The 22,558-nt window shown below is 41.5% G+C and overlaps 1 protein-coding gene across 1 annotated transcript in view; it reads left to right on the top strand.

Annotated features, from left to right (window-relative positions):
- LOC107535660 (sal-like protein 4) overlaps nt 1–22,016 on the top strand; it is a 47,999-nt gene extending 25,983 nt beyond the window's left edge. The window contains exons 2-4 of the mRNA XM_087813606.1: nt 12,406–12,528; nt 18,577–19,226; nt 19,468–22,016. Coding sequence (XP_087669732.1) covers nt 18,634–19,226; nt 19,468–22,006 — 3,132 coding nt within the window. The 5' untranslated portion in view covers nt 12,406–12,528; nt 18,577–18,633 and the 3' untranslated portion in view covers nt 22,007–22,016. The remainder of the gene's footprint in view (nt 1–12,405; nt 12,529–18,576; nt 19,227–19,467) is intronic.
- The last annotated feature ends 542 nt before the right edge of the window (nt 22,017–22,558 follow it).

Raw genomic sequence — 22,558 nt, 5'->3', positions numbered from 1 at the left:
GTTGAATGGGTTCCCCCCGAAAAGATATGTCTACATGGAACTTCAGATTGTAACCTTATTTGGAATAAGGGCCTTTGAGATGTAATTAAGGTAAGGATCTCAAGATGAGGTCATCCTGGATTATGGTGGCCTCTAAATCCAATGACAGGTGTTCTTATAAAAGACAGAAAAGGAGAATGCATACAGAGAGACACAGAGAAAGCCATATGAAGCTGCAGGTAGAGATTGGAGTGATGCATCTTTAAACCAAGGAATGCCAAGGATTGCCTGTAGCCACCAGAAGCTAGGAGAGAGGAAGCAACCCAGATAACACATTGATTTTGGACTTCTGGCCTCCAGGATTATTAGAGAATAAATTTCTGTTGTTTTAAGCCACTACAGTTTTTTCAATTACAGTTTACTTTCAATATTATTTTGTATTGGCTTCAGGTTAGTGGTTAGACAATCATATACTTTACAAAGTGTTCCCCTCCCCCCGATATTTCCAGTACCCACCTGGCACCGTCCATATTTATCACAATATTATTTACTATATTCCCTATGCTGTACTTTATATCCCTGTGACTATTTTGTAACTACCAATTCGTACTTTTTAATCCCTTCACTTTTTTACCCAGTTCCCCAATCCGCATCTGCTCTGGCAACCATCAGTCTGTTCTCTGTGTCTGTGAGTCCGTTTCAATTTTGTTTATTCATTTATTTTGTTCTTTAGATTCCACATATAAGTGAAATCATATGATATTTGTCTTTCTCTGTCTGACTTATTTTACTGAGCACAGTACCTTCTAGGTCCATCTATAGTATTGTAAATGGCAAGATTTCATTCTTTTTTATGGCTGAGTAATATTCCATTATATATATGTACTATCACTTTTTTATCTACTCGTCTATTGATGGGTACTTGGGTTGCTTCCATATCTCGGCTATTTAAATAACGCTGCAATGAACATAGGGGTGCATATATATTCTTTCGAGTTAGTGTTTTGGGTTTCATTGGATAAATGCCCAGAAGTGGAATCATTGGGTCATAAGACAGTTCCATTTTTAATTTTTTGAGGAACCTCCATACTCTCTATATTATATATGCTGTTGCCTCAGTCTCATTTTGTGGAAATAGAAATACTTATGATTTGCAATGTTGCCTTAGGCCAGAGTTTATTTAAACACAAATAGATTGGTTTTTAAAAACATAATTTATTTATAATAGACCACAGCCTCCAGTCATTGTGCTGGTGCTGAAACTGTTTATTTAGTGTACATTCATAAAACCCAGAGTTGGAAATAAAATAGTAGGGTCAGCATTTTACTTTGGGGATGTCATACCAATTTTTTTGAGCAAGGGTATTTGCTTTTTAACAGCGAAACCGTATCAATATACAAATAATATTGGCTAAATGTACTGTTTGAATTTATGTGTTTTATCACAGAACTCTTAGGCAGCAAACTTGGATAACTGCTTCTTTAAGGGGATAAAGCAGGCTGTATTAAAAATGCAGGCAAATCAAAGGTTTCAAAATCAGACACTTCACCAAAGACGATATAGGCATGTCCAATAAGCATGTGAAAAGGTGCCCAACATGATTAGTTATCACAGAAGTAGAATTAAAACCCAACTGAGATATCACTACAGTGACTAAAATAAAAAAGACTGATGACACCAACTATTGGCAAGGATGTGGAGCAACTGGAACTTTTTTTTTTTACTTTGAAATAGTTTTATTGGCTCATAAGACATTAGCATATAAAAATACCCCCAATACTATGCAGTATTAGATCACAATTACATTTTTTTACTAATTAAAACTACCCAGAATATACATTTTTTAAAGAAAAAAAATCCTACAGAACTGAATTCTGAAATGACATTATGACTTAAATACTGTGACAAAATAGATAATTCCTTATAACATTAATTCATGGCATGAAGCTGCCAGATACTTCCATAAGCATAACCATGGCAGAGTGCAAATGAATGCAATTCAACGTCACACATTTAGTTGAAGTAGCTGTGCCCCACCTAAGAAACCCTCAAATTTCTGGCACAAAAAGTTGGTGTTTTAACTTTTATCAGGCAACCAACTTCACAATCCATTGACTGTCTTTCTGGCCTTTTTTTTTTTTTTTTTAAATCTATCTTTATTAATTTGAGAAAGAGGAAGGGAGAGGACGAGAGATAGAAACATCAGTGATGAGAAAGTCACTGATGGGCTGCCTCCTGCACGCCCCCGACTGGGGATGGAGCCCGCAACCCCCGGGCGTGTGCCCTGACTGGGAATCAAACCCAAATCTCCCGTCCGGCTGGTCATTCTTATTAAAAAACAAAAAAGTAACATCCCTCTGCTGTCATAGCCTCAGAGTCAGCACCGCGGCTGCGTGAAGAATTCCGCTCCTCTCAGCTTCTCTGGCGGGTACTCCCGGTCCACGGGCTGGTACGTGGGGTTGCATTTGGAGCCCAAGCCGTAGTCCAGGTCCTTCACGAGCCGGGTGGGCCCGTTCCTCAGGTGCAGCAGGACAGGGGTGGGTGGGCAGAGGCCCTGTTGTGGGCACTGTACACCTCAAAAGACTTTGGGACTCTGGCAAAATAGACTACACCCTGGGCCAGAAGCACCTCGCGCTCGGGCGTGCCTGTGAAACCACAGCCCTGGTAGGCGGCCGCTGCCTGCGTGAACGCGGATGGGTCTGCCAGACCTATGTCCTCACTGGCAACGGGAACTTTCTTGAATTACACGGGGGAGTGTAAAATAGTACAACTTTGGAGACTTTTTTGTCAGTTCCTTATAAAGTTAAACACACTCTAGGACCCAAGAATCCCACTCTTAGGCATTTTTCTTATGAGTCATGAAAACATTTGTCCCCCAAAACGTTGTACAAAAATGTTTGTTCGCAATTTTACTTATAAAAGTTCAAACTGAAAACAGCTCAGATATCTATCAGCAGGAGAATGGATTATTAAATAGTGATATATTAAATAGTGACTATTATTAAATAGTGATATATACAATGGAATGCTACTGAGTGATAAAAAGGAAGTAAATAGGTCATGGACAACACTTAGATGAATCTCAAAAACTTTATGTTGAGTGAAAGACGTCATTCTGATTCCATGTAAATGAAATTCTAGAGCAAGCAAAGCTAACCCGTGGTGATAAAAATCAGAAAGTGGTTGGAGGGGATTGGGGATTAGAAGGGAATTGACTGGAAAGAACCACAGGAAAACTTTCTGGGAAGAAATATATATTCTATGCCTTGTTTAGGGTGGTGGTTACACTGGTGTATAATTGAAACCCATTGAACTGTATACTTAAAGTCTTTGTGTTTATTTTATGTCAATTATACTTAAATTAAAAAAATAAGAGCCCCTTCTACTCTGATCCCATCCAAGAAAATGTCTGCCCAAACGACCTACAGTACAAAACATCCCCTTTCAGCCCTGGCGGGTTTGGCTCATCGGCCGAGGACCTAAGGGTCTCCTGGGTTCGTTCCTGGTCAAGGGCACAGGACTGGGCACGTACGGGCGTCAGGGACCCGGTCGCCCGCGGGAGGCAGCCAATCTCCCTCCCTCCCCCCCCTCAAACATCCTCCGTGAGTATAAGAAGCACACACAAAACATCCTCTTTCAGGCTAAGACCTCCTAGGCATTGCCCATTCACACTGGAGCTCTAACCTGGTTCCTCTGCATGGATTACCTAGCTGAACCCAATGATCCTGGAGTTTTAACTCCAGTCTCATGTTGGTGTTTCAGTAAAGCCTGCCTTTCCTGCTTCAAGTTTTATTTTTATTTCTTGTCTTAGCTTTTCCTTGATCCTTTGACTACAAGCACTTGTTGGTAAGGCACAATATATATGAAAAGAAAAAGAAAAAAATTGTTATCTCTTTTGAGTCTTAATCCCCTCCCCCCCTTTTTTAAAGACTGCACAATGGTGTGTTTGGCTTTTCTAACTGCCAAATCTGAGGCAATGTAATTATTTAATTAGATTAGATTACTGTTTATATTAAACTCAAATAATGATTAAATTGAAAATTTTATGGCAAGGGCTCACAGGTAAAATCAACCAGTGCTTGTCTTAACCCATCCTTTGTGTATCCTTCCTCCATCACCAGGAGGTATACAAGGCTGAGCTGACAGTTGAATGGCCCTTGCTAACGGAATACACCTAGGTCACAGTTAAGCTCACATATGAAGCCAAACACTGGCAGCGACATTTCTAAATCTCTCTTTCAGCACTGCCATATGGCAGGAACCCAAGTGGTGCCCTCAAGAGGCCTATCTCTCTCTCTCATGCTCTCTCTCCCCAGTATACACCTACCTCCAGCTCCAGAGTTCACAACCTCTCCAAATGATAACTTTAGAAAACTTTTTAAATTGAGGTATGACATATATACAGTTGTGGCAGCTAGTCTTCATGTTCTGGTATTTCCCTCCCACATTGAATCTGGCTCATCTGTGACTCAAGTTAAACAATAGAATGTGGCCTAAAAGGCCCTGGGCCAGTTCTGGGCCTAGCTTTTGGAGCATTTGCTAGGTTCTGCTTTTTTTCTCTTGAAACAGTCATTTTTGGGAGCCCTCTTAGTTTAGATCCTCTAAGAAGCAAGCACTGAGACCAAATTATATATTCAATAGACTTATTAGGGGCATGCTAGTGAAGGATCAAGGGAGAGAGAGCAGGAGTAGCCTAGGAAAGCCATCAGATTGTGTTGCAGGTCTGACATTACCTTACTCAGCAAGTTTAATTTGTGAGAGCTTTGACAAATTCTATACACTTTGTATTGCTATATAGAAAGCGAAGAGTGGGAGAACATGACAAAACAAGAACATCCGCAGATATAACTTGAAGCAAGTTTCCTTTCGTTTAGACTTCTTGGAATTAGCAATAAACCAAGAGGAGTATCCATCATCCTTGGTTTGAGGAGAACAGGCCTCTGCCTGCATTTGTAGTAAATTCCAAACCACGGTTAAATAGTGGAAACTTCTGGAGAAGGGGAAAATAGGGGAAGTGTTGAGTCTCAAGTGGCTGCAATCTCTCTCCAAATAAACCATCCCTACCTGCCTGAAAGCACGGGGTGATTCTTTTGGTTCTATTTCTGCAGTATTTGACAATTTGATCACTACCTCCTTAAAATTCTTCTGTAGACCTCCATGATACTGTGCTTTCCGATTATCTTTCATTCTCTGATAATTCCTTCTCAATTCTAGATGGGCAGGGAGCTGAAGCAAGATAAGGAATAAGAAATGACCTTTGAGTTAGTAGTTATGATGTCGTCCACACTTTTAGCAAAAGCAGTGGAGTGGAGGAGACAGAAGTTGGACTGCAAGGGACAGAGGAAAGAGTAGTAAGTGACTGTGGGCCTCTATTTCACAAGGGTTGGAGGTTGCTATTGTTTTTGTTTGAGGTTTTTGTTTGCTTTTTGCTCTCTTGTCTACTTTATTAATGCAATTCTCCGAGCAATTAGCATACGCCTTCCATGCACAGAAGCTATTCCTGGAGCTGCTGGGATGCAGAGATGGCAAGGACCCCTCTCTGTTCTCCAGGAACAGGTTTCTGATCATGACCAGAAACCACACACACATTTGAGGGTCACAGAAAAATAATGACTACCCAATGAGAGCCTCCAGGTTACGTGGAGAGATCTGTTTTAAAAAATTCAAGAGACTTTAACGTATTTATGTAAGAAGATAAAAGCTAGAGATATGTTAATGTGCTTTTAAGTTCATTCTTTATAAAACTGAATCTTACATCACTAAGCCAGAGACATCCATCGTTTTGAAGGTTTTAAAGATTATTACAGCATGAATGCAAAGAGAAAGTCAGTGTCTAGCTTTTAATTACCAAAATAGCTTCTGAAACCCATTTCAGAGGTTGTGGTTGACAGCGAAAACCATCTATTCCCACAGTTTACTGCCTATATTAACACGACTTTACTATCCCAATGTCTTCATGAACAATGACTTAAATACCCCAGGAAACTATGGCCTAGGAAAATAGAAGTGTAAATAACTTTATTGTTCTGTTCAGAAACCTTTTGATTTAAAGGAATGCTAGATACTCAATATCTCAATAGATAGCATCAAACAACTCTTTGTTCTCTAAGACTTGATTGAAATAGTCACCTCATTGTGTCTATCAATACTAAAACTAATATATCATACATCAAGATCTCATATTCATTCAATTTGCGTGAAGCTCCCAGATCAAAAGTCCAGCCTTAAATCAGACCTGGCAGTCCTGGCCAGTGTGGCTCAGCCGTTGGAGGCTGGCGGACCCCGAAGAGTGGCGGGTTCGATTGGCAGTCAATGGCACGTACCTGGGTTGCAGTTCGTTCCCCCCCACCCCCACCCCCATCCGGGCGTGTGGTGGAGGCAACCAGTCGAGGTATCTCTCTCACATCGATAGCTCCCCCCCAGACTCCCTGAAAAGCAATGGAAAAAATATCCTCAGGTGAGGATTAACAAAATCAATCAGACCTGGCAAAAATAAAAATAAAAACCCTCGTAAATATCCCAATTTTGCCTTTGCTCTTGCAGAGAGACTGTGTAAGACTGTCAACGTAGTGATATCCGTTACTGCGATAAACAATAAGCTTTGCTCATCAATAGTTTATTTTGGTGGTATTTGGGAGAGCCAGTATTGGACATAGTGTGAAAGCCAATGCTTTTTTGCATGAGCCAGGTTTGTTGTTTTTTTTCCTCCCCCACTGATTTTAGAGACAGTGGAAGGGAGGGGGGAGGGGGAGAGAAACATTGATGTGGCAGAGGCACATCGATTGGTTGCCTCCCGCTCGCGCCTAGACGGGGGTGGGACGAGGATTGGATCTGCAACCGGGGTACGTGTCATTGACCCGGAATCGAATCCGCAACCCTCCGACGCCCGGGCCGACATTTAACCGCCGACCCGCTGCGGCTAGGACGAGCCAGGATTTTTGAGGAAAGGTAAGGTTTTTGTAAATCAAAGGGTAAAACCCTAAAGGAGTTGGGAATAAGTTTTATTCGTGAACAGTGACCTTAGAAGAGAGAGGAAAAATATATGAATGACCCGGTGTGAGCATGGGCGTGTTGTTTTGGAGCAAAATTATGCTCCGAGACTGACTCTGTCTTTGCCACACTTTATTTAACACAGCTTCACTGCGGGAACTTTATGAGCCAAAAGCATACGGGATAATGTCTCTTAAGCGAAGAAAAACCCTCCTCCATAGCAATGCTAGGCTGCTCGCGCTATTCTTCCAGGCAGGAATAAAGTCCAGACTTAGCTGTGGCGGACCTTTTTATATCACCGGGCGACGCGGCTTGACCGCCTGGAGCTGACCCCCCGCGGCGGGAGGCTGGCCCTCTGCGGTCGCTGAGCCCGTGGCTGGGGAACCGAGGCGTCCATGTTGCGAGCGGGCGGCCGCTCCGAGGGGTCGCGCTCCGGGAGCCGAGAGCCGGCGCCGGCGCGTCCCGCTGCCTACGGGGGGCCGCCCAGGGGCAGGAACAAGCGTCCCTTCTCTTCCCGAGGCGGCTGCCTGGGGCACAGCCACCGCCCGCCAGGGTGCCACCCGGCCCAGTCCGAAACTTTCGGTATTTATAGTCTGTCAGTTGCCCCTCGACAGGTTCTTATCGATAAGCCCCCAGCTGAGCCGCTGACTGCTTCTCAGTGACAGGCGAGACGATGACATCCTGATACAGCTTCCTCAGCCTTATACCCAAACAACTTCACTTCTAAAAACAACTTTTTTGTCTTTGTCATAAACAAGTAGACTTGAAATCATATCAAACCAATGCACAACAGGGTTAGGATTGCCTTGGTTTCAGAGATGGGCAGGCTGAGGTTTGAGGAGGGAGAAAAAGGAAGCAAGAAAGAAGCCAGTGGGACTTTGAGGACCTGGAGATATGCAGAGAAAACAGCCTGGAGGCCTTTTTAGGGAGCCTCATGAACAGGGTGGTTGTCTTGTTTGAGTCCCTTGCCTGGGCAGTGACAAAGCCCATCTTTGCTTTGTGACTGTGCACCTATTATGTTTATGTACTAGGGCTTGTTTTCTTAAAATATGGTCAGACTCTCTGGTGGGCCTGAATCTGCCCTCTTTAAAAATAAATACTCTAGGTTATATTTTACACCATTACAGTACTTTTAAGAACCAACGCTCCAAGGGAAAGGAGCTAGTAGTGTAGAAAAAGGTTGCTTCTCTTTTCTACAGTACTAGCTGTATTCTTGCTATTGTAATATGGAGAATGCTTGTAAGTATTCAAATTATGGATTTTCAAAGACTGTTTATTTCTCTTATTGAGAAAAATTATTCAAAACATATAAACAAGGCAAAAGAGTGACTGGATGTCCTTTCAATGTCGTGTTGCAGTACTGTCCATCGGGCCTACCCAAGGATTATTTCATTTTCTGGAATATGGTTCTTTATTGGACATACTACTTTCTATTGATGAGGGTTCATATTCTGTGAACTTACATATTAACTTGTAGATTTTTGTTCAACAGAGGTGTCCAGTAGAAATGATAACCCCAAGGGTTATGGTTTTATTGGCCTGTTGTATAGTAATGGTTTTGTTGTTAAATTAACAAGCTTATTTCAGCATGGTTTTCCTGTTTGAGTACATACATATCAGTTTCTTAAAAGATCTTTGAACCAGTTTTGCCATGCTACAAGGTTTTTTCGTTATAAACTAAGTTAAGTTTTTACACACATTCATTCTATATTTGGGAATGAGTGGGGTTAGGATGAAGATCTGGGATCTAGCTTTTCCTTTGAAAGAACTTTCACCCACTCTGTTTTGGGCCCCACACTGCATCCCACCTTCAGAGGGCCTTCTCCCTCTAGTTCATAAGCTTTTCTGGGGGTTCTGAGACATGGATTGTCTTACTTTTCATTGGTTTTCCACCTTGCAGGTACTTAGCTTTTTATGCTTCACTATATCATATGCCATTTGGCCATTTACCTTCCAGCTTTCAAAATTTTGTTGTCATGTCTTATCAGCTGTCACCTTCTCTAGGGCCTTCTATTTCCTTGAAAGTCTGTGCCTTTAAAAATTTCCTTTCATTCGTTCAAGTGCTATTTCAAGAGAGGATCTACCTTGTTTAAGTAGAATAGCATGTAATTCTAAAATATACCCCAAAATACAGCAGTGGTTTCTTTCTCCATCGAATGAAGGAGCTCATCAAAAGCTGATAAAGTGTCAAAGTGCTGGGGATTGAGTCATTTGTACCTCAGTCTGATCTCTAAAAAGTCCAGTATCTTATGCTGAACATTAGAAATCACAGTATTTTGGATCTTGAGTGATAAGCTCAAACAATCCAGTGTATTAAATGCATCACTGAATTGCACTTTGGAAAGCAGCAAACACTGGAATATGTAGAAATAGTCTTTATTGGCATGATAATTGTCATGCTTATATGAGCATCATTTTTCTTGATAGTTAATGCACTCTAGTGTGGAAAAGTCATCTTGTATATGCTACCTATTTCTTTTCACAGCATAATGAAAAAAACAGCAGTAGTGGCAGTTTAGTGAGATTACTTTCACACTGAATCAAGAAGCAGGTTGCTGACATCCTGCTGTCCTGAATGAATGGAGTGTGAAAAAAGTGCCATTTTATTCACACACTGTAGCTGTCATCTATTATTATCTCCTTCCACATTATCCATTCAACCTTTGCTTGATATAATTTCCTGGTTTTTCTTTGGAAGACTGGCCCCTCTTGCATCTCAGATTCTGTGTTTTGGTGAGAGTTTAATTCATCCCCAGTTCCAGGGATGGATGGTGACTCGAGTGTGGCCAATCAAAGCATAACCTTCCCTTGGCCAAAGAAGCTGATTCACGGATGAGAATGTGACCCAGTTAGACATAGCCAATGAAATTCAAGTAGATGTTAGTTGGGGCTATTGCAAGAGTGGCCAGTTGGACTTCAACCTGAGAGCATGTGCGACTGGAGCAGCTGGGAGACACTCTGTGGAGCCTGAAAATGAAGCTAACAGAGGGAAAGGCAGAGAGGAGAACTGGAAACAAAACAACTTGCAATGATATTGCTTGAGTCCCTAAATTAAGCTGTGTGAGCCAATAAATGATCAGTGGCCTGAGACAGTTTCAACTATTTTTCTGTCACTTGCCACTAATCTGACTCACCTAGCAAAGCCTTGTATTGCTGCGTGCATAGCTGGTGCTACCCTAGCTACTGGTTCCCACAGTAATTTTTACCTAAATGAAAAATTGCTATGTAACATGGGTATTCAGACATAAAAGAAAACTGAGCACATCTCACTCATATATGCCAAGAACAAATTTATTGTAGCTGTAATGTGAACTACCTATTCACATAAACACCACAATAAGTGCTTGTTTATACAGAATGCCATTGATATTAGGGGATGTACAACACCAGCATTTGATCAGAGAATTTTGGCAACTGACCATTCCATTTTCCTTCTTAGCATAACATTTCCATTAACTCTGTAAGTGGTTTTACAAACTTCTTGGCAGTAGTACAAGTTGAACCTTTAGCATCCTGGAAAGCACAATTTTTAGCTTATTCGGGAAATTTTCAGTTGGTTTACCAGAGAGGTCATTGTGCTTTGTTTATGAACAGTATTCAAAGGCCTTGGTGGCTTCCTGCCACTATTTGACAGTTGCAGAACAAGCAAAGCACAGGAATCTAGAGACAAAATCTAATTTTTGTATAATTACTGTATTTCTTATTCCTCTTCTTTTTTGTCTGCCCATTACACAGATAACAGAGTCAGCTCAGACTTCTTATGCACTTAGGCATTTATGAATTTATTCTGCACTACTGTATTTAGATAACTTTTTTATTTGTTGATTTGAGAGAGAGAGAGAGATTTGTTGTTCCACTTATTTACACATTTATTGGTTGCTTCTAGTATGTACGCTTACCGGAGATTGAACCCGCAACCTTGGCGCATGGAAACGATGCTCTAACCAACTGAGCTACCCAGTCAGGGCCTAGATAACTTTTTCTTAACTGCTTTATGCTTCAGTGGACTGCTTAGCCAGTTCTACAAATTGGGAATATGAGGAAGCACTTTGGTCACAGCTAAAAGTGAAAATTGGACAAATGTAAGTAATAATATGCAGTTGACATAAAAATACATTAGCTGAGATCAAATTCACTCTATCAGCGGAATGTTAGCTGAAGGAAACTGGTCAACTGAGTCTTTATGGTGAATGTATAAACTTTAGGATTGTAATGATAATTGAAGTATCTGTGAAAATCATAATTTACTTTACATTTAAAACTTATTGAATGTATGTAGACACAATTGTTTTATTTTTCCTCTGAGACTCCTGAACTATAGACCCCTTCTGACGACTGCACTCAGCCAACACTTCTCAGAGGATGCTTGTTGGAAGGTGACCAAGGAGGTAATTGGAGACAGGAAAGGCTTGACAGTAGGAAGGAGAACCATTGGCATCCACAGTATGATTTACCAAAATATCAGCAGCATGGGACTTTAAAAGATCTTCTTTCTTAGCAACTTTCAAGTACACAATACATTATTGTTAACTATAGTCACCATGTTCTACATTACATCCCAGAAGTTATTTATCTTATAACTGGAAGTTTGTACCCTTTGACCTACACCTCCCCATTTCCTTCTCCCTTCAGCCCTGGCAACCACCATTGTCTTTGTTTCTATGAGCTCGATGTTTTTAGATTCCACATATAAGTGAGATCATAGAGTATTTGTCTTTCTCTGTCTGACATTTTGTGGATGTACTCAAGGTTCATCCATATTGTAGCATGTGTCAGGATTTCCTTCATTCGTGTGGCTGAAAAGTATTCCATTATATGTATATATCACATTTTGTTTATCCATTCATCTATTGATGAAAATTTGGGCCAGATAATTATATATTTAAAAATTTAGTTATTGTTTTACAGGTTTCTACTCTGCCTCATTCTTATATAAATTAATTTGAGGGAGAATTTTCATTTATTTAAAAAAAAGAACAAAAAATAAAACGAGATCCACTTAGAGTTAGCCTTACTAACTTACAAGTACATTTTGAATGTGTGGTTTGAAAGTAGCTAAAAAGAAAGTTTTAAATTAATTTCACTACTTAAGATCTGAACTTAGTAATTTTCTGTGTTCAGGAAGCTCTTCTCTGATGAATTATAAATATTCAGATATGTATGTATAAATGTATCTATAAAACAAAAATCTTTAATGTCTCATGTGCTTTAAGTCAACTAGATAGACGAAAATCAAGGATGACCCAACAAAAAAATAGTTAATCATTTAACAAAATGATTCATAATAAGATTTACTTTTAAGCCTGTCCTGAGTTTGTTCAAATTTCAGTTATCCTTATGAAAACCTGGTTTATACAGCTTCAGAAATGTATGTAACATACCCACTGTGTCAAGTGAGAGAGCCCACTGAGCTGTTAAACTGCTTTCCCTTACAGGCTATCACAAAGCCTGGGAAAAGGCTGGAGACCTGCCCTCTCCACCTGGACACCCAGATGGAGCTGCCTCATGTGGTCTTACTCTCAGGAACCATGGACTTCTGTTGGGGACTCTGATCCAGGGTAAGAAAGAGGAAGGGAGAGGCAAGATTTAAAAGGGCACCATTTGAGAAGGCTCAATTTCACTGCTCTCCCTGCCTAGTCTGTTTGTTTTTAGTTGAAGTAGTCCAAGGTGATCATGGCATTTGCATGATGTAATGAAGTGGCAAAGAGTGCAACACCTGGTGTGAAGTGTTGCTTATTTGCGTCAGTGTGGACTGGTATAGGCTGGGGGTTAAATTCCCAGCATGACTTAGGTAAAGGAGAGCAACTAGATTGTTGTCTTACCATGCGCTGTTCTTTCTTTGCTCTGACAAGGGAATAATGGAGAGGTGGTAGTGACATGCTATGTATTTAAAAAAACAGTAAAAAAAAAAAAAAAAAAAGGAAACATAATTTACATGCCATAAAATTAACCCTTTTAAAGTGTATAACTCAGTGGGTTTTAGTATATTCACAAAGTTGTTCAAACATCACTACTAATTCCAGAACATTTTCATCACCTCCAAAAGAAACCCTGTACCCACTGGCAGTCATTCTCTATTTTAGTCCAGTCTGTCCCCACCCATCCGTAGGCAACCACTCTGTCTCTCTAGATTTGCCTGTTCTGGACATTTCATAGAAAAAGAATCATATAATATGTGGTCCTTTGTGTCTGGCTTATTTCACTTAGCATAATGTTTTCCAAGTTTATCCATTTTACAACAGCACATACCGTTACTTCATTCCTTTTTATTATCAAATAATATTTCATTGTATGGATAGACCACATTTTGTTTATCCGTGCATCAGCTGGTGGACATTTGAATTGTTTTTACTTTATAGATAAATGAATCATACTGCTATGAACACATGTACAAGTTTTGCTTGGACATATGTTTTCATTTCTAATTGCTAGGTCATATGGTAATTCTGTGTTTAATTTTTTGAGGAACTCATACTGCTTTCCTAAGCAGCTGAACCATTTTACATTCCCATCAGCAGTGTATGAGGATCCCAGTTTCTCTTCATCTTCACCAACACTTGTTATTATCTCTTATTTTGATTATAGTCATCCTAGTGGGTCATGCTATGTATTTGATGAACTCTCATATACTTGCCTAAGTATATTTTTTAAGCTAGTTGTTATCTCTGGGGATGTAACAGGCTTGTAAAAGTTTCTAATAGTGCTTTTCTAAAGGATCAGAAATCTGATGAGGCGTTGCTAGGTGAGATTGGGCTCCAGAAAGCATAGTTTTAAAAAAAAATCCGTCGGCTTAAATGAAACAGCTGGTTTAGGTCAAAATTGAGAATGAATTTTATGAACTCAAAAAATGTTTCCAAATTTTGGTTGCACAAGGCCTCGTATTAAAGCTTCATTGTACGTTAAGGCCTTTTTCTATCAATGCAAGTACAGCATTCCAGTTCCGAAATGGAAATAATTACAGAGGTGATAAACTCTTTAATTTTTTTTAATCCAGTGTTGTTATTGTCACCGTTATTGAGTTGGCATGTGTAGTAATATGGAAACTTTGCAAACACATTCTCCCAAGAGGTTCTAAAGCTAAAAAAAGAAAAAATTCCAGCTTATTAGTGAGTGCTCCTGTTCCTGGTCGCCATTTCAGTTAAGGGGTAGAGTCTTATGAAGATAATAAATATCCCACATGTGAAATAAACATCCTTTTCAAAATGAACATACTCTTCTAATTTCTTTCAGTGCAAAAGGAAGGCAGGCATTGTTGGCCAGATGTACTGAACTTTCTTATGAGGTCACATTCTTTAAAAAAAAAACCTGAATAGTTGCCAGGTATGTCACTATTTTCAAAGAGAAAGGCATGACCTAATATTGTTATTTCGTTTAACATTTCTGTTGAATGTTAGGTTCAAAAACACTTAGATACTGTATAGGAGTCCAGGTGAGAGCTTGCATATTGGAATTAAAAATGGGACTGCTAAGGGGGGTGCTCATAAGCACCCCCCTTTATTTAAAAATAAATACTTTACTTTGGAAAATGCAAACATAAAAAATTAGATTGATATAATTCTCCCTTTGTACCCATCACTCAGCTAAAACAGTTGCCAACATTTTACAATTCTTTTTTAAAAAAATACGTTTTTAATGATTTCAGAGAGAGGAAGGGGGAGAGAGAGACACCTCAGCGATGAGAGAGAATCATCCTACTGGGGATTGAGCCCGCAACCCAGGCATTTGCCCTGACTAGAAATCGAACTAGGTGGACACTCAACCACTGAGCGACGCCAGCCAGGCATCATTACAATTCTTGTTTCAAACTAATCCCTCTCTTTTTTTCCTTTTGTGCATGAGTATTTTAATGCAAATTCAAAATAGTATGTCATTTCACCTGTAGATAACGTAGAATGCATCCATCAGAGTTGTTTCTCGTAACACTATGTTGTTATGTCATTATCACACTTTAGAAATAAACATTATCATTTAACATCATCTAATACACAGCCCACATTCAAATTTTCCTTATAGTTGACTGACTTTGTTTAAATTTTTTTTTGTTATGGGAAATTCAGACATACACAACATAAAAAGAATAATAAAATGAATCCCCTCATGTTTTTATCACCCACTTTTAGCAGTTATCAACTCTAATTCAGTTGTTTCATCTATAATACCACATGCTCCCCCATTATAGTTTTATTTTTCTTTCAAACATATTTCTTTTTTATTGTGGTAACATTCATCTAACATAAAATTCACCATTTCCACCATTTAAAAGTTTACAGTTAAGTGGCATTTAGTAATTCATAATCTTGTGCAACCATCACAACTACCTAATTTCAGAAGGGTTTTATCAGCCCAGAAGGAAGCCCCACACCCCTTAAGCAGTTACTCCCATTCTCCTTTCCTTCCAGTCCTGTTAAACACTAATCTGCTTTCAGTCTCTAAGATATGCATGTTCTGGATATTTCATATAAATGGAAACCCCTTATAATTTTAAAGTGATTCTAAAACAATATAATTTCACTCATAAATTCTTCACAATGTACCTTTATAAGGACTCTTTTATACTTAACCATAAGACTCTTATCACACCTGAAAAAATTAAACAATAATTATTATCACAGTGTTCAAATTCCCATTTGTGTCATAAGTGTCATACATTCGTTTTAGTTTGTTTGAATGGGGATCCAAATAAGAACCACAGATTGTGATTTAGTTATATGTACCTTAAATCTCTTTTCATGTAGAGGTCCACCCCCAATCTCCTTTTCTTCCTTGTAATTTATTTATTGAAGTTAGATTGTCTTGTAGAGAATCCCTCTGTCTGGCTTTGGCTGCTCACTTCTCTGTGGTGGTGTCTAACATGTTCCTCTGTCTTCTGTGTTTCCTGCCCATTGATCTGTCTAGAGTTACACTGTCCAACATGGTGGCCACTGGCCATATGTGGTTGTTGAGCATTTGAGATGTGACTAGTGGTAAAGACTCTCTCCTTGACCAAACTTGAGTCAACCTCCTCTGAGTCTGAACCTTTCTGACTAGGTTCTGGCCTTGGGCTTTGTCCTTGACCTGCTTAATTCAGTTCTAGCAAGAATTATTCTGGGTTAGGTTAGTGAAAATCTCCCACTCTTAATATCTGATCAAATTCCTCATCTTCTACCCTCAATATCTCATCACTCTGGCCTACCATCAGTTGAGCCCATCTTAGAAGAATCCCCCTAACTTTGATGTTTTGTCTTAGTAATTTTCTATCCACTGATCCCCACTCTGCTCCTTGACTATAAGTCTCCACTTTTCCTTGTATTCAGAGTCGAGCCCAGTCTCTCTCCCCTACTGCAAAACCCCTGTGTAGTAATCCCTCTTGAATAAAGTCTGCTTTACCATCTTTGACAAATATCTGAATAGTTATTTTCTTTAACACTAGTTGAAATTGAGATGTGCTGTAAGTGTAAAATATGTACTAGATTTCAAAGACTTAGTACAAAAGGAGTCTAAAGTATTTCTTTAATAATTTCATGTTGACATGATAATATTGTAGATATATTGGATTAAATGTTAGTAAAGTTGATTTCACATATTTTTAGTTGCTTTTAATGTGGCAACTAGAAGATATAAAATTACATAGTGGCTTGATCGGACAGTACTGAGCTAGAGAGACTTGATGAAATTGAGGTTTGCTTTTTGGTAATTGTATTTCAAAGGTAGCATTGCGTATGACTAGCCAGAAGCACGTGTCCTGCCTCTTTTTATATATTAGCAGCCATTGATGATTAATGTTCAGATTTATTCATTAGGGGTTGCAAAATGGTGATATTTTAATTCTGTTGTTCCTTTTCTAATTCTATTTCATCTACTATTTGGTTCACCAGTGGTACAGCTCGATAGGGAAGCCAAGATCAATGTTTGATTCTTTCCCTTTATTAATTCTTAAAATTATCAGTTGTCTCACAAGCCATTTATAGACTTTAAAAGTATTTAAGAGTGCTTATTTTTATGTGCTTGTCAGAACAATTTACAAAGCTTACATAGGAATGAAGATACAGGTTTGTAAGCAAATTGAATACTATCTACTCACAAACTGAAATAATAAATGACTTGTAGTCTTCAAGAATGTCAAGGTCATTATACAAAGAAAGACCAAGGAGCTGCTTCAGATGAAGGGAGAGTAAAGAGACGTGACAGTTAAATATACCATGTGTTCCTGAACTGGATCCTGGATGAGGAAAAAAAATTTCCCCCTTTTACTCTAAAGAACATTAGTGGGACAATTGGTGACAATTGAATAAAGTTTGTAGATCAGATGACAGTTATTTTCCTGATTTTGATCATTGTACAGTGATCATACAAAAGAATATTCCCTTTTTTAGGAAATGTACACTGAAGTATTCAGAGGTAAAGGGATTTTATGCCTACAGCTTATTCTCAAATGAATCAGAAAATATATCTAGAAAGAGAGAGGGGGGAGAGTGAGAAACAAAGAGAGAGGGGGTGAGAGTGAGGGAGAGAGAAAGCATTACGTGATAAAGATGGCAAAGCAGACTTTATTCAAGAGGGATTACTACACAGGGGTTTTGCAGTAGGGGAGAGAGACTGGGCTCAACTCTGAATACAAGGACAAGTGGAGATTATAGCCAAAGAGTGAGAGGGGAAGAGTAGAAACATTTGGGGAATCTGGGTGAAATGTATATAGGAATTCTTTTACTACTTTTGCAATTTTCCGTGAATCCAGAATGACTGAAAAAAGGTTAGTAAACTAAAATAATGCTTATGAATGTTAGTAATCCTGTCTGTTCTCATTATAAGGTTATAAATAGATTGGCATCAAAACCAATCTCATGGTTTGAATTAAAAATCACAGCACTTTGCAAATTTGAGAGTGATGCTGTGAAAAACAAGATGATAGTTAAGAACCTGTTCTGTGAAGAGTTGTGTGGTAGTTTAAAATGTATCCATAAATTCTTTGATATTCCTTTCAAGAATTGGAGCTCAAGTCCCTTCCTCATGAGTGTGAGTTGGACTTAGTGACTTGCTTCTAACAAATAGAATATGGCAGAAGTGGTATGTCTCATCTGGGACTAGGTCATAAAAGACGGTGTGAGGGAAGTCAGCTGCCTTGTCCTGAAGCCACTTAGGCAGTCTTGTGGAGAGGCCACATAAGGAGGACCCGAGACCTCCTGTCAACAGCCCTGTGAGTATGCCATCTTGGACATCTAGTGACTGGCTGGACTCCTAGAGAAGAGAATTAAAGAAATGAGTGAAAATGTCACAGAAGACATGAAGTTGAGATAAAGTCATGTCATGAAAGTAGGCTTAAACGAGAAGATTTGGTGGCAAGGGCAAACATAAGCCTCTCATGAGAGGATATCTTGAAAGGATACTTTGCCATTGTGTTTCTAGTACTTTCCAGGTAATTCTGATTCCTCCTTTAATTTAAATCAATAATTTATTGAGCATCACATGATTAAGACATGCTGCTTTTTCTCAAAAATGCTATTTGGAAACATCCTTGACTGTGAAAAAGTTTTTTTATGTACATTGTCCTTACTTAGTTCCTTTATTTATTTCTATGGTCCTATATTTGAAAAGCAATTTTATTATTTAAAATTTATCCCCAACTCCAGGAATTTGTGGCAGAGTGGCAAATAACTGCAGCTTCCCGGTACCCCGATACTTGCATCATGTCGAGGCGCAAACAGGTGAAACCGAAACACCTCACCTTGGAGGAGGAGCAGGGAGAGCAGCGGCCGCAGCAGCTGGCCCCGGAATCTGCAGATGCAGCCGCTGCGGAGCGTGCGGTGAGGGAGCCAGGTGCTCCAGAGAACCACCTGGGGACTGCAGACACGAATGTGGACCAAGTGAAGGTAAAGAGGCCTTGTTGGGAGCAGACTCACGTCTGTGAGATATGCTGTGGAGAGTTCTTTAGCTTCTCTGAGTTCTTAGAACATAAGAAAAATTGCCCAAAACCTGTACCTGTCTTCATCGTGAACAACAGTGAGGGGCTGGTGCCTTCAGAAGACTTCTTCAGGGCTGTGGAGAGCCACCAGCCATACAATCAAAGCAGTAAGGACAGTCACAGAGAGCATGGTGGCAGCTCATGGGGCATGAAGGAGAAGCCAGGGGTGGAGTCTGTTCTGCACTTAAAGATGAAGACCGCCCTGCCACCCACACCCCAGGACTTAAGCTATTTACCCAAAGGCAAAGTGGCCAACACTCATGTCACTCTTCAAGCACTACCAGGCACCAAGGTGGCGGTGGGTCAGCAGAGAGCTGACACGCTACCTGCCCCCCCCCGTGCCCATCCCCCTGCCCGTCCCCCTGCCCGTCCCCCTGCCCGTCCCCCTGCCCGCCCCCCTGCCCGTCCCCCTGCCCGCCCCCCTGCCCGCCCCCCTGCCCGTCCCCCTGCCTGCCCCCCTGCCCGTCCCCCTGCCCGTCCCCCTGCCCGTCCCCCTGCCCGCCCCCCTGCCCGTCCCCCTGCCCGCCCCCCTGCCCGTCCGCCTGCCTGTCCCACTGCCTGCCCCCCTGCCTACCCCCCTGCCTGGTGCCAACAGCGTCCCATGGTTCCTGGAGCAGATTCTGTGTCTGCAGCAGCAGCAGCTACATCAGTTCCAGCTCACTGAGCAGATCCGCGTTCAAGTGAGCATGTGGGCTTCCCAAGCCCTCCACTCCAGCATGACAGGAGCTGACACCCTGAAGACCGTAGGCAGCCAAGTGCCCCAGCAGGGCCAAGGTCTATCTCTGGACACCTCGAAACAAGCTAACCTCCCTCACACAAACACCCCTTCCACCACCAGCTCTGCGTCCCCAGGGCTGGTATCCTTTGCTGTGAGGCCAGATGGGTCAAGGGTGCTCCCAAACCACGTCCCAGGTGCTTTGATACCTCAGTCCCAAGGCTCTGTGCTCTTCCAGAGCCCTTTCTCCACTGTGGCATTAGACCCATCCATGAAAGGGAAAAGGAAGCCACCCAGTGTGTCCCCAGTGGCTGTGAAACCCAAAGAGAAGGCTACCCTCTATAGGCATAAGTGTAAGTACTGTAGTGAGGTTTTTGGGACTGAGAGCTCCTTGCAGATTCACCTCCATTCCCATACTGGAGAGAGACCCTTTGTGTGCTCTGTCTGTGGCCAGTGGTTCACCACCGAGGGTGACCTCAAGGTGCACTTTCATCAACATCTCCAGGCGAAGGCAAACCCCCAGCCGTTTGCCAAGTTCCATGACAAAATGACAGCAGGTAATGGTGTTCCCTGTGCATTCTCTGTACCTGTCCCTGTAGATGAATCGAGTCTCTCTTTCGACAACAAACCTGTCGTGGCCCCAGGGACCCCCAATGTAGGACTACCTCAGAATCTCCCTTGGGGGACTAACCCCAGGGACCTAGTGGGTCGCCCATTGGCTAACCCCCTGCAGCCCTGGCCTTCACCACAAAGTGAGGATGGATTCCTGTTCTTTGGGGTGGGGCCAAACCATAATTACCCAAGGGTTGGTGACTCCCAAGGGAGAGGGGCACCCGAGCCAGGGTCAGAGACTCTGAAGTTGCAGCAGCCGGTGGAGAACACTTACAAGGCCACCACCGACCCCAATGAATGTCTCACTTGCCACCGTGTCTTAAGCTCCCAAAGTGCCCTCAAAATGCATTACCACACCCACACCAGGGAAAGTTCATTCCGGTGTGAGATCTGTGACCGAGCCTTCTCCACCAAAGAAAATCTGAAGACACACTTAGAGGCTCATGGAACCAACACATCAATAAAGACTCCGCATTCGTGCCCCATCTGCCAGAAGAAGTTTACCAACGCGGTCATGTTGCAGCAACATATTCGGATGCACATGGGTGGCCAGATTCCCCACACACCCCTGCAAGAGAATCCCTGTGACTTTATGGGTCCTGATCTGGTGATGGTCAGTGAGAATGGTGCCATCTGTCACAATAATGTTGAAAGCACTGAAGTAGACAAAGCCGGCTTCCAGGATGCCCCCAGCAGCTCCTTGAAGGTCCCCATGCCTCTTCCCAGCAGCCACTTGGCATCACCCATGCCAAGGTTCACTACCACGGCCCCCCTGGTTGCCCATGGGAAGGTGGGTCCTGCTCCTGTGGTCCTGCAGCAGCAGAGCAGCAAAGGAAAGGGTTCAGTAGAGAGTGGTGTCTTAACCAACAACTCATCCTCAATGATGGGAGATCAGGAGTATCAGAGCCGAAGTCCAAATTTTCTGGAAATCAAGTCCTTTCAGGCCCTCACCCCAGCCAATAGCCAAGCAGAAAGTATCAAGTCCAAGTTTCCTGATGCTGGTGGCAATGCAGAGAGCTCGGAGAACAGCCGCACTGAGATGGAAAGTTGTAGCAGCCTTCCATCAACAACTGTCCGAGCTCAGCCAACCTATGTCAAAGTTAAAGTTCCTGGTGCATTTGGACCTGAAACCATATCCCCAGGCATGGCACCTTTGTTAGCAGCCCAGCCATGCCAACAAGGCAAGCAACACGGCTGCACATGGTTCGGAAAGAACTCATTGGCTAGTGCTCTTCAGGTTCATGAATGGACTTACACTGGGCAGAAGCCTTTCATATGTAACGTATGTGGACAAGCTTTCACCATCAAAGGCAACTTGCAGGCCCACTATATGATGCATGGGGCCAACAATAGCTCTGCACATTGTGGGAGGAAGCAGGCCACTGAGAATACTATGGCTCTGTTAGGAACAGATGGAAGGAGGGTCCCTGAAATGTTTCCCCAGGAAATCATGGCCCCTTCAGTGAACGTAGACCCTGTTACGTGGAATCAGTGCACTACCACGCTCAGTGGTGGTCTGGCCAAGAAGACCAACAAGATCTCAGTGATCCAGAGTGTAGGTATTCCTACTCCCCCAGTTTCCCTGGGGGCCAGCTCCGTTGTGGGTAACACTACTGTCCCCAAGATACATGGCTCTCAGTCAACTATTAGTGCTGATGTGGAAAAACCAGGTGCTGCTGACAGTGTTCCCAAACACCAGTTCCCTGACTTACTGGAAGCTAAGCCACAGGAGAGCCCATTTGAAGGAGGAATGCAGAGTGACCGCTCTTGAACTGGACCTTTTTTTTTTTTTTTTTAAGAACCCATCTCCTCCTGTTTGTTTTCTTACTGATGTGCAAATGTTTATAGTTGTGACCACAACCTCAGGCAAGTCCTGCAATCACAATGTTGCTATGCTGTTTTGAAAAAACAAAACAAAAAAAGTCATACTGAAACAAATACAGACTGGTATATATATTTTTAATTTTGGAAAGAAGTAGGTCTTGCAAAGTAGTTTTGTTACTTGAAACAAACTACATTAAAACCTTTGTTCAAACTAGAGTAACTATTTCAAAAAATTGTCACCTATTTCAAGTTGGAACTTATTGAACCACAATGGAAAAGATAACTGCTTAGCCTAATTGCAAGGGAGGGGATGCTGTATACTTCTATGGTGACTGTATGCAGGTAAATAGACAAGGTCTGTTGTCTTTAGGGACCTGCTTTGTGTGCCTCCCAACCGTACACCCATCTTTTTTTTCTTTCTTTAAATTTATTGACTTAGAAAGAGAGGAAGGGAGAGAAAGAAAGAAACATCGAAATTGTTTCACTAATTTATGCATTC

This window comes from Miniopterus natalensis, chromosome X, assembly GCF_054644295.1.
Source record: "Miniopterus natalensis isolate mMinNat1 chromosome X, mMinNat1.hap1, whole genome shotgun sequence".
Classification (NCBI taxonomy): domain Eukaryota; kingdom Metazoa; phylum Chordata; class Mammalia; order Chiroptera; family Miniopteridae; genus Miniopterus; species Miniopterus natalensis.
The sequence above is the reverse complement of the archived record's forward strand: the minus strand, read 5'-3'. Positions and strand labels throughout refer to the sequence as shown.